General features: G+C 32.4%; 3 protein-coding genes across 3 annotated transcripts; all 3 read right to left on the bottom strand.

The window, feature by feature from the left end:
• Window positions 1–12: 12 nt before the first annotated feature.
• LOC132788315 (uncharacterized) lies at window positions 13–1,369 on the bottom strand. Its single transcript, XM_060795648.1, has 5 exons — window positions 1,343–1,369; window positions 650–727; window positions 542–583; window positions 380–475; window positions 13–271 (listed from the first exon to the last, which is right to left on the bottom strand). The coding sequence occupies exons 1-5, from the start codon at window positions 1,367–1,369 to the stop codon at window positions 62–64; spliced, it is 453 nt and encodes a 150-aa protein (XP_060651631.1). The 3' UTR covers window positions 13–61.
• A 5,079-nt stretch (window positions 1,370–6,448) lies between these two features.
• On the bottom strand, window positions 6,449–8,463 carry LOC132791166 (fibrinogen-like protein 1). Its single transcript, XM_060799989.1, has 3 exons — window positions 8,100–8,463; window positions 6,907–8,033; window positions 6,449–6,840 (listed from the first exon to the last, which is right to left on the bottom strand). The coding sequence occupies exons 1-3, from the start codon at window positions 8,175–8,177 to the stop codon at window positions 6,741–6,743; spliced, it is 1,305 nt and encodes a 434-aa protein (XP_060655972.1). The 5' UTR covers window positions 8,178–8,463; the 3' UTR covers window positions 6,449–6,740.
• A 1,270-nt stretch (window positions 8,464–9,733) lies between these two features.
• Window positions 9,734–11,573, bottom strand: LOC132790260 (fibrinogen-like protein 1). Its single transcript, XM_060798744.1, has 3 exons — window positions 11,458–11,573; window positions 10,325–11,391; window positions 9,734–10,258 (listed from the first exon to the last, which is right to left on the bottom strand). Exons 1-3 carry the CDS (start codon window positions 11,533–11,535, stop codon window positions 10,159–10,161), a joined length of 1,245 nt encoding a protein of 414 aa, XP_060654727.1. The 5' UTR covers window positions 11,536–11,573; the 3' UTR covers window positions 9,734–10,158.
• Between the last annotated feature and the right edge of the window lie 2,105 nt (window positions 11,574–13,678).

Here is a 13,678-nt window from a genome sequence, read left to right as displayed (position 1 = left end):
ATTTTCATTTAGATTTATTTACAGTTTTCTATGAAAATATTTTTTATTCAAATTACTTATTCTACACCTCGAAGTCGGAACTAATGGCTGGATTTTTGAATGACTTTTCAACTTCTACCAAAAGTCCCGTTGCTCGAAAGTTTTCATTCATTAAAGCATATTCCTGCAACGCTGTCACATATTTTAATGCCTCATCTTGACTATTTATCACAATTTCATCTGTGCATTGCTTCTCCTCCTCTGACGTCCTCCGCTTTTTTATGTCATCCTGCTGTGAAAGAGGTTTAAACTCTATTAGTAGTGTTTTTGCAATATTTAGCTTAAGAATGTAGAAAAACTTAGTTATAAAAAATAAATATGCATTTGTGTGTATAATAACCTGAGTTTGAGTTACGCCTTTTGCATGCTCTTCCACTATTTTGCGCTTTATTGTCGTCGTTTTATTTTCACCATCTTTCGACAAATCATTTTGTTTCTGTTAAATATGTATAAAATTAAATTGCTGTAGTGCAAAGCTTTGTCAAAAAATGATCGAACATACTGTTTCTGTTATAGTTGATAATTTATCCTCTGTAGTAAATGTCTGAAATTAAAAATAATAATAATAATAAGGGTTTGTATTCAAAATATTGCTACACAATTCGATCACCTTTGTGTCCACATCAAGCAGTTCAAAGAGTTTAAGATTTTTCGGTGGTATTTGTCGTTGTTTCTCCTCAGCCGCTTTCTAACATTTGAATAGCATTTAAAAAGTTAATACATATATAGGGATTTATTATTATCTTATTATTTAACTTGCCTTTGCTTCTTCGTGTGCTAGCAAATCATTTAACTTTTTTCTGTACTCGTCTACAATTCGTTGTATTGTCTGTTGTTCCCAAACCAATGAATGTGTCCTCTTTAAGTATCTTTCCTTTATCTTGCTGCTCGATACAATTCTAATGGAATGTCGTAAAGTTGCAAGCCTTTCATTTAGCGACCTTAAGTGCTTAGCGAGCAGTGCAACAGTATTTCTTAATTGACTCAAATCGGCGCCTTGATGAGACTGTAACATCAATTTCAGATCCGGCGAAGACATTTGATCAATAAGCTTTTTACTTTATTGAATGCAATTTGATTGTTTCCTGTTTTTTATGTATCTTTGTCAATTGTCGATATTAAGTGACTTCGATTATTTTGGTGCTACCAGACTGACAGAACGATAGTGTTATCGATGTCTATATTTGACGTTGCCATACAGACAAATTATCGTGGTAATGAAATCGTTGCACTGAAATCGCAAATCGATTACAATTATTTAACAATAAGGTCGTTTACTGAGTTGCATGGGGCAATGTCAAACGATGTTGTTATTGTCAATAAAGATCATATTATTTCTTGCGATTAAATCTTGCTAGATGTGTCATAAACAAGCAATGAAATGTTTGCAATGATACAATTTCGATTACATCGGTCATAAACTTATCGATAAAGCAATTACTGAGTTGTTGATTGATTATAATTTATTCTCAAAAAAAAAAGAACTTAAACTTAAACTACTGACAATAAGGATAGTGATATTGCGCTTGTCGAAATTATCAATTTTATAAACATTTAGCATAAGAACTTTTAAAAATAATAATACAGTAACACATTTCTATACAGATTGTAATCATTTTTAAGAGAATATTTATCGATAAAGTTATTAGGTGAATTGTATTATTATTACTTTTTAATTTACATTACAAAATTTCGATTCTAGGATGAGTCTATTTTATTATTGTATTATGTTGTATTACATATTACAAAAGTGTAAAAATAATAATTCTTTTGAATGGAAACTATATACAGTATCACATTTTTATAAAAATAACGTTTCTTAAAATGCTAAGAATGCTTGTCTTTGAAGTATTAGAATTTCTGAAGCAACCAAAAGTATGCAATGAATGTAGTTGTAATGAATGAATACGAATCACTTTCGTTAAATTTGTTATTTCGATAAGTTAGTTCCAAATTTCAACGCTGTTAACGGCACTGCATGTTCCTTTTGGCGCCACCTAGCGCAATTAACTGAGAACTAAAAGCAATAGCTGAGAAAAACTTCGGTCTCATAGCCAATTGCTATTTACGATTTAAATCGTAATTTAATTTAAAAAACTTTTAAATTTTGTGATTGAATAATAAAATTTTTGGGAAAAATAACTTTAGGAATAATTAATTTTTGTTATACCAATGTGCACTATCGATACGCCCAGTGCAATGAAGCGTGTTAGTATTGACTTTGGCTATGAAATTTAATTTCCGTTTTGCGGAAATAAAAATTAACATATTGCCGGAAAAATGCATGAATATATTAAGCACCTGCGTAAACAATGTGTGAAAATTGGTCAAAAAGAAGAAGCGAGCTCGTTTGGCCAATCTTGCGCAGTTCCGCTGCAAAGTCTCGAGTCTCGAAAACAAGCGTGAAACATCCAAACAAAGACCGCACACCCTTTAACCAGACCGAAAAAGGGAGCGAGGGAGGAAAGGCGCAAGTGCAGCAGAGCGCAGCGATGTTGATGAATGAAGGTGTTGCCGATGCGTGGGGGTTGCAACTTGCAGCGTTGCAACGTTGCAACAACAACTGGCAATAAATGTCGTGCGGATGTTGACAGACCGAATGTTAAAAAGGGAAAACCAAAAGCGAATAATTGTTGCGCAACAAGCTACTGAGAGAGTCACCTCCAGTTACGCCAGTGATTTTCCCATAGATGACCAACAGACAAGGGGCGGGAAAGGGAGCGGGAGCGGGTCAGCGAGGCATAAAATGTGGGAAAATGAGAGCAGCACACACACACAGCAAGAAAAGAAGAGATACAAATTCAAGACAATTAAAATTACTTTATTTTACATGTAGAGATTTCGGTTAGTCTTCTTCAACCACAAACAAGTCATTGCAACACAAATAACAATTCTAGAAATTATAAGGCGGAAAGATAAATAAATATTATAAAATCTCAACAGAAAAAAACTTATTTGACTTGACAATTAATTAGAAAAATACAAGTAATTAAAGGTAAACAAAAATATAAAATTAATTGGAAATGCAATTTAATTTTTTTTTTACATTTTTGATATTACTAAATACTAAATAGAAATAAGTAAATATAGAATACTATAAAAATTATGCAAACCAATTTCATGAAATTACAAAAAAAAACAATATTTTTTTTTAAATTTCTACATTTGTATAAACACAAGTACAAGTACAGATCAGCTACAGAATAAAACCAAAAGAGTGCGGTATTCATTTTGAAATACTAAATTCATATACTACCAAAATACTAAAAAAAAACATACCAATGGCTAATTAATTAATTAAATTTTAAAATATACTAAATATTACAAAACATACTAAAATATACCTAAAGTTATATTTGGTATATTGATACAGTACTATGTAGATTCATAATATTCATATTATATAACTTCTACAAATTTTATCTGAACGCAACCAAATTTCAGTTGCGTTTAGTTTTTTTTTAATATACCACAAATATATTAAAAATATACCGACAGTTATATTTGGTATATTGATATAGTACCGCATTCAAAATATAGATTGCGAAAATATAAAATAACTTCTACAATTTTGATCTGATCGCAAACAAATTTCAGTTGCGCCTAGTAATTTTTGAAAATAATAAGTAACCAAAAATTAATCTATTAAATAATACTTTTTTCCAGTGAACGCTTCAAAAAAGGCTCTATGCTATAATTATCACTTTCATTTTCAATTTAATTTTTAGTTTTAGATATCAAATCGAGTCGCTTAAATCTGTATCCCAGCAAAGCTTAGATCGAAATAATCCAATCATCAGAAAGCAGGGTGCTATAACAGAGCTTTGAAAACATAAAAATTAGCTAATTTTGGTGACATCGATGTTTCCGCTGTTTTTAGCCATTTCTGAAGATGTAAGGTACGATTTTACCCGCGTTAGTTAGTTCAGTTAAATATGTAAAGTTTACATTTCCTTGCTATCGTCGATAGTTTATGGAAACTATCAATCACTATTGATGGCGCAGACTATCGATAGTTCTCCACCTCTACATTGTAAACGATTGATCTTTTCTCACTGTGCACAATTTATGATTGACAGCGCTGAAAACCCTTTGGGCCAACAGTGTTTAGTGGGCCTCAAACAGCTTCATTATTCGTTGGCCAATTCAGCTCCCACAATCGAGGTCGGAAATTGCAATTCGTGATGGCAGCAGACAACAGAGAGAGAGAGAGAGAGAGAGAGAGAGATAGAGACAAAATCGCCAATCGGCTGCAGACAAAGATCAACAAGACGGAGTTCAATGCACGCGGGTCACGACTTTGGTAGCTAACAAGTAGTTGTTGTAGATCTGAAGTTGGCCTGAACTTGACGTACTGAGAGATATAGAAAGAGAGAGAGAGGGAGATAGAGAACTAAAGTAAAGTCAAAGCGACTTGTCAATCAACTGAGATCAAGGAAATGTTTAGGCCAAAAATTGATGGGCACAAAACGAAATGGTTTAAGCCCATTTGCTATTTGTCAAATTTTCATTATGTGGCCATAAATAAATATATTGCAAACTAATAAATTTGCCAGCCGTCGCACTGATTCTCACGACCAGCTGGAAAATGAGCAAAAAAAAGAGCGCTTCAAGTTTTCTGTTTTTAGTGGCATTAAAACTTTCTAGTTGTTCACACCAGCGCGTGCAGCTGCCACAGCAACAGCAACAACAACAACAACAACAACTACAGCAATTGGCAATTGCCACCTGCGCCACAATCAAAGACGCAGATGGCAACAGAGCTTGAGCTTGAGAGATGGAGATGGAGACGCGAGTTTGCCGCTTTTGGTTGTAGCGCAACTAAAAGCGAATTCCAGTTGCAAACCCATTTTTGGCACGATCTCAGAGCAGGAGACCAGAAGACCAGAAGAGCAGGCCTAGTCAACACACAACACACAGCAGACAGCAGGCCACGCCATTTAGGGAAGAGGAGCTGTGCACAGCTTTTGGCCAAGGCGCATTGATTTCAAATTGGCCAAGTCAATGGAACGCACACGTGGACTCTTTGCCTGTGCAAATATTTGCAGGTGTGTTAGTGTGTTTGCTTGGCTTGGCTCGGTTCGGTTCGGTTCGGTTCGATCGTGATTGTCAGTATATCGCGGCATCCAGCTGTGAGAACGCACCCACTTGGCCAACACACACACATACTACGATCCGATCCCATACTCACACACACCCACAACAAGTTTCGAGACGAGGCCAACGGCACGATCGTGTTGCCAAGTTGCAACGCCGTGTTGATTGATTAATCATTGCTGGTAATTTGATTTTGTGCCTTTGTGAGTTACCGTTACGCGCTCCTACATAGCTCTCAGTTCTCCCTTCTCGCTCCCTCTTTTTTGATTGATTATTTCATTGCATTTGAGCTTTGCCTCCATCCATCCATACTTAGACATTAGACATACATATGTCATGTATCCATTTCTGACTTCATTTCGCTGTTTTTTTTGCCTCTTTGTTTTTGTGCCATGTCAGCTTAGCTGTCACAAATCCTTGAGACGAGAACGAAACTTCAATTGCCAAATGGTTGGCACACTTTGGCTTACAACAACTCTGCTTGCCAGCTGATTAAAGTCGTTGACAGTTTTGTCAGTCGCTCGTCGATGAGTTTTACTAATCGCAAAATGCTCTCTGCTCTGGCAGCGTTGTGAAAACTTATCAGTTGACATTTTGAAAGCCAAGAAAAATGCATTAATTCCATGTACAAACATGGCTAGGCGTATAAATCACTTGATTACCATTTAATGAATCTATTTAATCGATTTTGGCTAGAAGAAAGTCTTTTTAAATCCATTAATTGCCATGAAAAAGTAGCAGAGAATACAAGAAAGTCGTCACCAATAGAGCTTAACTTGAATTAAAAAAAAAATAAAGGATAGAAAAAAGCTAACAAAGTATACAATTCACTCCAACTCTAAAATTTATTAATATTTATTTATTTGAAGAATTCTTTAGAATGATATATGTACATATATGTAATATGTACATATTATGTATATGTTAGAAGTTATTTTTAAATCAATCAATAGCAGCTACAAAATAGAAAATGGTAAAATGACGAAACTTGTATTATAAAAAATATATTAATCCTCAATTTAAAAAATCTTTCATAATACGTGATATTATCAAGGATGCTATAGGCTGTGTATTATTGTAAATAATTTTTATTTTGCATTTTGTATAATACAAAAATCAGCTGTATTTCAAAAAAGAAGAAAATGTCATGAAATTGTTGAAACATTCAAGAATAAAATTGAATTTAATAAATACTATAGATTTTTTTGATGAAATTGATAAACGTTGCTATTTTTATTGACAATTTTATTAACAGAAAGATTCTTATCTTCAACTTCAGTAAGTAAAAAATTAGGAAATAAAAGTGATTTACTCTTTTTTAAGGTTAACTTGTAAAGCGAGAACAAGAATCAAAATAATAATGACATTAAATTAGTAAACTGTAGCTTTAGCAGCTCTGCCGAAAGTTAAGAGTAGAAGAGTATCTGAAGATGTAAAGCTTACTTAACTAAAATTGAATTTGTTTCTAAATGTCATACATTACAACAATATCAATATAATCTCATCTCTTTCGTTGGTACATTCTAATGTCAATCTGTTTACCACATATATTTAGTGCGATTTAAATCGTAAAAAAAGGATTCCGATTTCGAATTTTCAGTTGTTCACTTATTTTTGTCTTCTTTGGGACGAATAAGCATCTTAGCTTCTTTGAGTATATTTACATACCAATATAGATACTGACCGTATAATCCATTTAAGTTACTGCATAGGAAAAAATTATTTAACATGTATACTAATACATCAAAAATAACAATTTGAAATATTTACCAATGACAACAATCCTTGTACCACCAGCCATTATTATACCTAACTGCACAATTACCAGAAGAAGCGTCATTATCCCGATTGAATGTTGAGAATTTCATGTTATCGCTCTTTCTCATCGCATCGAAAATATTTCCCTTGAATTTACCCAAGCTTAGTGCGTATCCATGGTCTTCATCAGATATTTTGAAGTCATCATATCGAGCGTAGAAGATGCTGCCATTTAAAGCAACCAAATGAATGTAGAGTTCGTATTGCTGCAGACTCGTTAGTCGATGCATCTTTTCTAATCCTAGGAAAAAGTCACTGTTCAATGAACCAAAACCTTTACGATATGTGGCCCAATCCCTGTCAAAGTTTTCTTTTCCATTAATTCGCTGCTGTATTACTATCCAACCAGGCCCAGCTAACTGACTATCGCATAGAACATCGACGGAACAAACACCAGAAACTTTAATTTCATGCACACCAGGATGTTTTCCGAAAGGGAGACAACTTGAAGGAATATTATTATTATCTGATGTCCTATTTAATTTAATAATTTCTGCATGGCATATTTCAATGTCTTTATCTTTCTTAAATAACATGGCTTGACTCTCTTCTAATTTCAAACTAATTGTTTTCTGATTTTCTGTGATGTTTTGAATTGTTGCAGAGTATCCAGAAATTTTCTCATCTTTTTCAATAACACTAGAATTCAGTTTTTTTAATTGAACCTCACATATTTCCAAATTGTTGGATTTATCTGATAATTCTTTTTTACACTCATCATAACTCGCAAGAAAATTTGCATTAAGTGTTAATTTGTTTATAGTTGTTTGTTGTGAATTAATCTCAGATTCTAATTTATCAACTTTACTTTGACACAATTGCAAATCGTTTTCTTTTCTTATTATTTTGTTTTTATACTCATCTAATTGAAATGCCTCCTTCATGAGCTTTTCATGAATTCCTACAATTTCATGATACTTCTTCATAAGATCAGCATTTATTTCACTTATATGCTTTTCCTTAATTTCACTTTGGTCTAACTCATTACGAACTTGTTTAAAGTAGTCTAGCAAAGGCTTCACACTTTTATAGGTATGACCCCCGCACAGTTTTTCTATTTCTCGGTCGTTCTCGCATGTCTGATAGAAAGAAAATACTAAACATTAAACACTTTTTTAACTGTATACACATATGTCAATATTCACCTCTTCTCCTGTTGTTGTGCCCACCAAGAATAGTTTGAGGATTATTACTAAAATTACGTTTATTTTTATTCTACCCATTTCGAATGTCTCGATCGGATTAAAACAAAGATGAAACTGAAATTAAATATTTCGTTTGAGTCGGTGAAGAGCTTAGCTCTGAATTTCGGTTCTATGTATGCAAGCAATTGAGATTAAGCTCCAACGTTCTTAACGGAAGAGAGGTCGAAAGATGAAATTATGAAATAGTGATAAAGTACAATACTACATTATATGTTTATATTGTTGTTGATATTATTTAAGTCGACAGAATAATTAACAAATTAATAATAAATATACCAGATTGTTGATCACGTAAAGATGAAACGACATACATTTAATACAATCTCGCCTCTTTCGAAGGAAAGAATGAAATGCCTGAAGAGGCATTCCAAATATGTATATTCAAATCTCTCTTAAAAGTTGATTTTCATACATTTATTGGAAAAGAATATAGTGCACTATTACAGTTATACCCAAATCTTTTAATTACATTTTGGATTTGAGTTTCTCAGTTGATCACTAGATCATTTTTTCTTTAAGGCGAATGAGCATCTTCATCAGAGTACTAATTTAGATGCCGCCCATATAATGCATTCAAGTTACTGCACATGAAAAAAATATTTTATATTAAAAATATTGATTTAAGAACTTTTGAATCTTAAAATGCAAATGTAGCATAAAATTATTGATTTAAGATTTTCCCAAGCTAAAAATATTATTGTATTTGTTTTTTTTTTTGTTAAGATCGGAAAAGTGTTTAATCATGATTTCTAATCAACTTTTCAATTAAGATTTTTTATACCCGCTACCTAAAGGGTAGACGGAGGCATCTCCGATATATATTCTTGATCAGCTTCAATAGCCGAGACGATCTAGCCATGTCCGTCTGTGTGTCTGTCCGTCTGTCCGTATGAAACACTGGATCTCAGAGACTATAAGAGAAAGAGCTATATTTTTTTTTCGACAGCATTTGTTATGTTTGCACGCAGATCAAGTTTGTTAAAAATTTTTTCCACGCCTACTCCCGCCCCCACAAATCAATAAAATCGAATAACAAGCGTAATTTTGATGTATACAATAATAACTATAGTATTTATGACTTCTGAAAATTTGATTGCGATCAGATAAAAATTGTGGAAGTTATTAAGGAAATACTTTTGTATGGGCAAAAACGCCTACTTACTAGGGGTCATAGTTGCTTTGGCCGACAATCTGGTATATTGTGTCGTCTATGGTATATTTTAAATGTGATACTATGCCTATATACCAAATATATCATTTGGCATATTTTTAGTATTTTTGAAGTAATTTCGGTAAATTTTGAAAATAAAACCGCAATATTTTGCTTTTATTCAAAATGGGTAGCGGGTATCTGTAGCTTTCTTACATGTTTTGATGACATTCAAAAATATTTTTATCCACAATTTTGTTAAACTTTTGCTTTCTAATTGTAACGAATGATATTGAACTATGTTAAAATGAAAAAGAATATTTTGTATTTTAAGATATTATTTTTTAATTAAAAAAGAGCATTTGAAGAATCGTTTTTTTTAGATATTATTTGTACATTAAAGAAAAGAATTTGAAGAATGTCAGCACTTTTATAGCCAACTTAAGATTTATACTTTTGGTACATTTTGAAGAATTATATGAAACAGAATAATTATAAAACATTATTATCTTCGACTTTAGTAAATAAAAAATTGGGAAATAAAAGTGATTTACTCTTTTTTAAAGTTAACTTGTAAAGCGAGAACAAGAATCAAAATAATAATGACATTAAATTAGTAAACTGCAGCTTTAGCAGCTCTGCTGAAAGTAAAGAGTAGGAGAGTATCTGAAGATGTAAAGCTTATTTAACTAAAAATTAATTTGTTTCGAAATGTCACACATAACAACAATATAATCTCACCACTTTCGTTAGTATTATGTAATGTAAACCGGTTTATCAAATGTATTTAATACGATTTAAATCGTAAAAAAAGGATTCTGGTTTCGAATTTTCAGTTGTTCACTTATTTTATTCTTCTTTGGGACGAATAAGCATCTTAGCTTCTTTGAGAAAATTTGCTGTTTCAGTCCACCATTTTAGAGACACGCCGTATAATCCATTTAAGTTACTGCATAGGAAAAAATTATTTAACATGTATACTAATACATCAAAAATAACAATTTGAAATATTTACCAAGCAAAACATTTGTTGTACCACCAGCCACTTTTATACAAAACTGCACAATTATCATCATCAAGGTCATTATCCCGATCGAATGTTGTGAATTTCATGTTTTCGCTGTATGTCATCGCATCCTTAATATTTCCCTTGAATTTACCCAAACTTAGTGAGTATCCATGGTCTTCATCAGATATTTTGAAATCATCATATTGAGCGTAGAAGCTGTTGCCATCTTCGGCAACCAAATGTATGTAGAGTTCGTATTGCTGCTGACTCGTTAGTCGATAGATCTTTTCCAATCCTAGGAAAAAGTCACTATCCAATGAACCGAAACCTTTTCTATAAGTGGCCCAATCCCTGGCAAAGTTCTCTTCTCCACCAATTCGCTGCTGTATTACTATCCAACCAAGCCCAGCTACCTGACTATCGCATAGAACATCAAAGGAACCAACACCAGAAACTTTAATTTCATGCACACCAGGATATTCTTCGAAAGGGAGACAACTTGAAGAATTCATTTTAGTAAGATATGACCTATTTAATTTAATATTTTCTGCTTGGCATATTCTAATGTCTTTATCTTTTTTAAATAACATGGTTTGCCTTTCTTCTAATTTCAAACTAATTGTTTTCTGATGTTCTGTGATGTTTTGAATTTTCTCATCTTTTTCAATAAGACTAGAATTCAGTTTTTTTAATTGAACCTCACATATTTCCAAATTGTTGGATTTATCTGATAAATGTAGTGTTAATTGGTTTATAGTTGTTTGTTGTGAATTAATCTCAGATTCTAATTTATCAACTTTACTTTGACACAATTGCAAATCGTTTTCTTTTCTTATTATTTGGTTTTTATACTCATCTAATTGAAATGCCTCCTTCATGAGCTTTTCATGAATTGCTACAATTTCATGATACTTGATCATAAGATCAGCATTTATTTCACTTATATACATTTCCTTAATTTCACTTTGGTCTAACTCATTACGAACTTGCTTAAAGTATTCTAGCAAAGGCTTCACACTTTTATAGGTATGACCCCCGCACAGTTTGTCCATTTCTCGGTCGTTCTCGCATGTCTGATAGGAAGAAAATACTAAGCATTAAACACTTTCTTAACTGTATACACATATGTCAATATTCACCTCTTCTCCTGTTGTTGTGCCCACCAAGAATAGTTTGAGGATTATTAATAAAATTACGTTTATTTTTATTCTACCCATTTCGAATGTCTCGATCGGATTAAAACAAAGATGAATCTGAAACTAAATATTTCGTTTGAATCGATGAAGAGCTCAGCTGAATTGCATTATGTATATATAAAACAAATACGTATTGCAAACCATTTAGATTAAGCTGTAACGTTCTTAACGTAAGAGAGATCGAAAGATGAGATGGTGTAACAGTGATAAGGAACAATATTACATTATACGTTTATGTTGTTGTTGATATTATTTAAGTCGTCAGAATAAATAACAAATTAATAATAAATATACCAGATTATTGATCACGTAAAGATGAAACGACATACATTTAATACAATCTCCCCTTTTTCCTTCAGGCATTCCAAATATAATACGAGTATATTCAAATCTCTCTTAAAAGTTGATTTTCATATATTTATTGGGAAAGCATATAGTGCACTATAACAGTTATACTCAAATCTTTTAATTACATTTTGAATTTGAGTTTTTCACTAGATAATTTTGTTCTTTGGGGCGAATGAGCATCTTCATCAGAATACTAATTTAAATGTCACCCGTTAATGCATTCAAGTTACTTCACACGAAGAAAAATATTTTATATGTATAGACTAACACATGAAAAATAAGAATTTGAAATGTTTACCAACTATGACAATTTTTCTTTCATACACAACTGCACAAATTGTAATAGCATGATGGTCGTTATCAAAATCGAACGTTGTGAATCTTTAATCAAGTTTTTATGATGTCAAAATTGAACCAAAAGGTTGAATTTTTAAAACAAGATCGAAATTTTACAAAAAAAAAAAATGAAGTGTGCACAATTTTGAAATTCAAGATTAAACTTTTGATTCGAGTATGTTTTATTCTAGATTAATAAGATTATAATTATTTCAAGATTGATGATGATGATTTTTGATGATTTTTTTTAAGATCGGAAAAGTCTTTAATTAAGTTTTGTAATCAATCAAGATTTTTGTGTATATATAAGCTTTGAGTAGACAAAAAATATGGACAACAAAATAATATTGCTTTTCTGAAAACATCTATCAAATTTTCCAAAACTTGCCATAATTAACCATAATAAATATTGGTGTAGTTTCAAATATAAATATTTAAATTAATAATATAAAATCGTTTCATATATTCTAAATAGATATTTTTTTCTCAGATTATATTCCCGTGAAACATAAAATGCTCTGATAAACTAATTGAAATTTAAGACTTGTATTAATTTAAAGCTGTCAATTTAATTTAATTTTTTGATTCTGACAAAAATAACAGTTTATTTAGCTTTTAAAAAATGATGTAATTTGAAGAAATGACTTAATCTATAATATGAAATTTGTTCGTCTATTAATATATTCCCGTTTGATATTCCAATGAAATTTAATAGTTGAAAGCTTCAGCGTGAAATAAATCATTAACAGCTTGAGAGAAGAAACCGAATCGGTAATCGGAGAATATGATCTCATAGCAGGCATTTCAGTTATTCTAATTCCCAGTGGTGTGGTGTTAGCACAAACAGCGTGTGATATTCTAATCGAACTAATCAAATAATCACAACACACACACACACAAACACACTCTCATACTTAATAACGAGGTGCTTTGCCCACGTGTTGCCACTTGTTGTGCGTTGTTAACTGATTTCGATTTTGGCTTGCGACCCAAAGCGAGTAACTGTAGTTTGAGTTTGTTGTTGGTGGAAGCTTGGGGGAAACTGGAGGCCAGTAAATCATTTGCCAGCGTCAACAACTTGTCAACAGGCATCGAGAGACGATGGAGAGTGTCTTGGTTGCTTGCTTGCTTGGACGGTAGTCGATAGTTGAGTTGAGAAGTTGAGTTTTTGGTCCAGTCATGGCTCATGTTGCATATAAATGGTGCTTAATGAGCTCGTGCCAAATAGAATTGTCAGTGCAACAGTGGCTGCTGCTGCTGTTGTTGCTGCAAAGTCAGTTGTGTGGCATAGATTGCATGTGTTCGTGTTCCACTCAAATTGCTGTCGTTTGGAATTCCAATTCCACAATTTTTATATGGCTGCGCATTGATTTCTGATCACGATTCTGGGGCGCGGCAGGTGCCAGTATTTGCCTCCTTCACTCCCTCTCCTCCTTCACTCCCCCAAAAAACTGACCCAAAATGGAGTGGAAGATGCGAT

Source organism: Drosophila nasuta, chromosome 3, assembly GCF_023558535.2.
Source record: "Drosophila nasuta strain 15112-1781.00 chromosome 3, ASM2355853v1, whole genome shotgun sequence".
NCBI lineage: Eukaryota > Metazoa > Arthropoda > Insecta > Diptera > Drosophilidae > Drosophila > Drosophila nasuta.
This window is presented reverse-complemented; position numbering and strand designations above follow the sequence as displayed.

What these genes read in the sequence shown, in the direction of transcription:
- LOC132788315 (XM_060795648.1), bottom strand. Translation starts at nt 1,369, where the DNA reads ATGATCTTTATTGACAATAACAACATC. An exon ending in TTATTGACAATAACAACATC is followed by an intron (nt 728 to 1,342) that starts GTTTGACATTGC and finishes TTCAAATGTTAG; the next exon opens with AAAGCGGCTGAGGAGAAACA. An exon ending in TGCTTGATGTGGACACAAAG is followed by an intron (nt 584 to 649) that starts GTGATCGAATTG and finishes TTTTAATTTCAG; the next exon opens with ACATTTACTACAGAGGATAA.
- LOC132791166 (XM_060799989.1), bottom strand. Translation starts at nt 8,177, where the DNA reads ATGGGTAGAATAAAAATAAACGTAATTTTAGTAATAATCCTCAAACTA. An exon ending in GCACAACAACAGGAGAAGAG is followed by an intron (nt 8,034 to 8,099) that starts GTGAATATTGAC and finishes TCTTTCTATCAG; the next exon opens with ACATGCGAGAACGACCGAGA. An exon ending in TACAAGGATTGTTGTCATTG is followed by an intron (nt 6,841 to 6,906) that starts GTAAATATTTCA and finishes TTTCCTATGCAG; the next exon opens with TAACTTAAATGGATTATACG.
- LOC132790260 (XM_060798744.1), bottom strand. Translation starts at nt 11,535, where the DNA reads ATGGGTAGAATAAAAATAAACGTAATTTTATTAATAATCCTCAAACTA. An exon ending in GCACAACAACAGGAGAAGAG is followed by an intron (nt 11,392 to 11,457) that starts GTGAATATTGAC and finishes TCTTCCTATCAG; the next exon opens with ACATGCGAGAACGACCGAGA. An exon ending in TACAACAAATGTTTTGCTTG is followed by an intron (nt 10,259 to 10,324) that starts GTAAATATTTCA and finishes TTTCCTATGCAG; the next exon opens with TAACTTAAATGGATTATACG.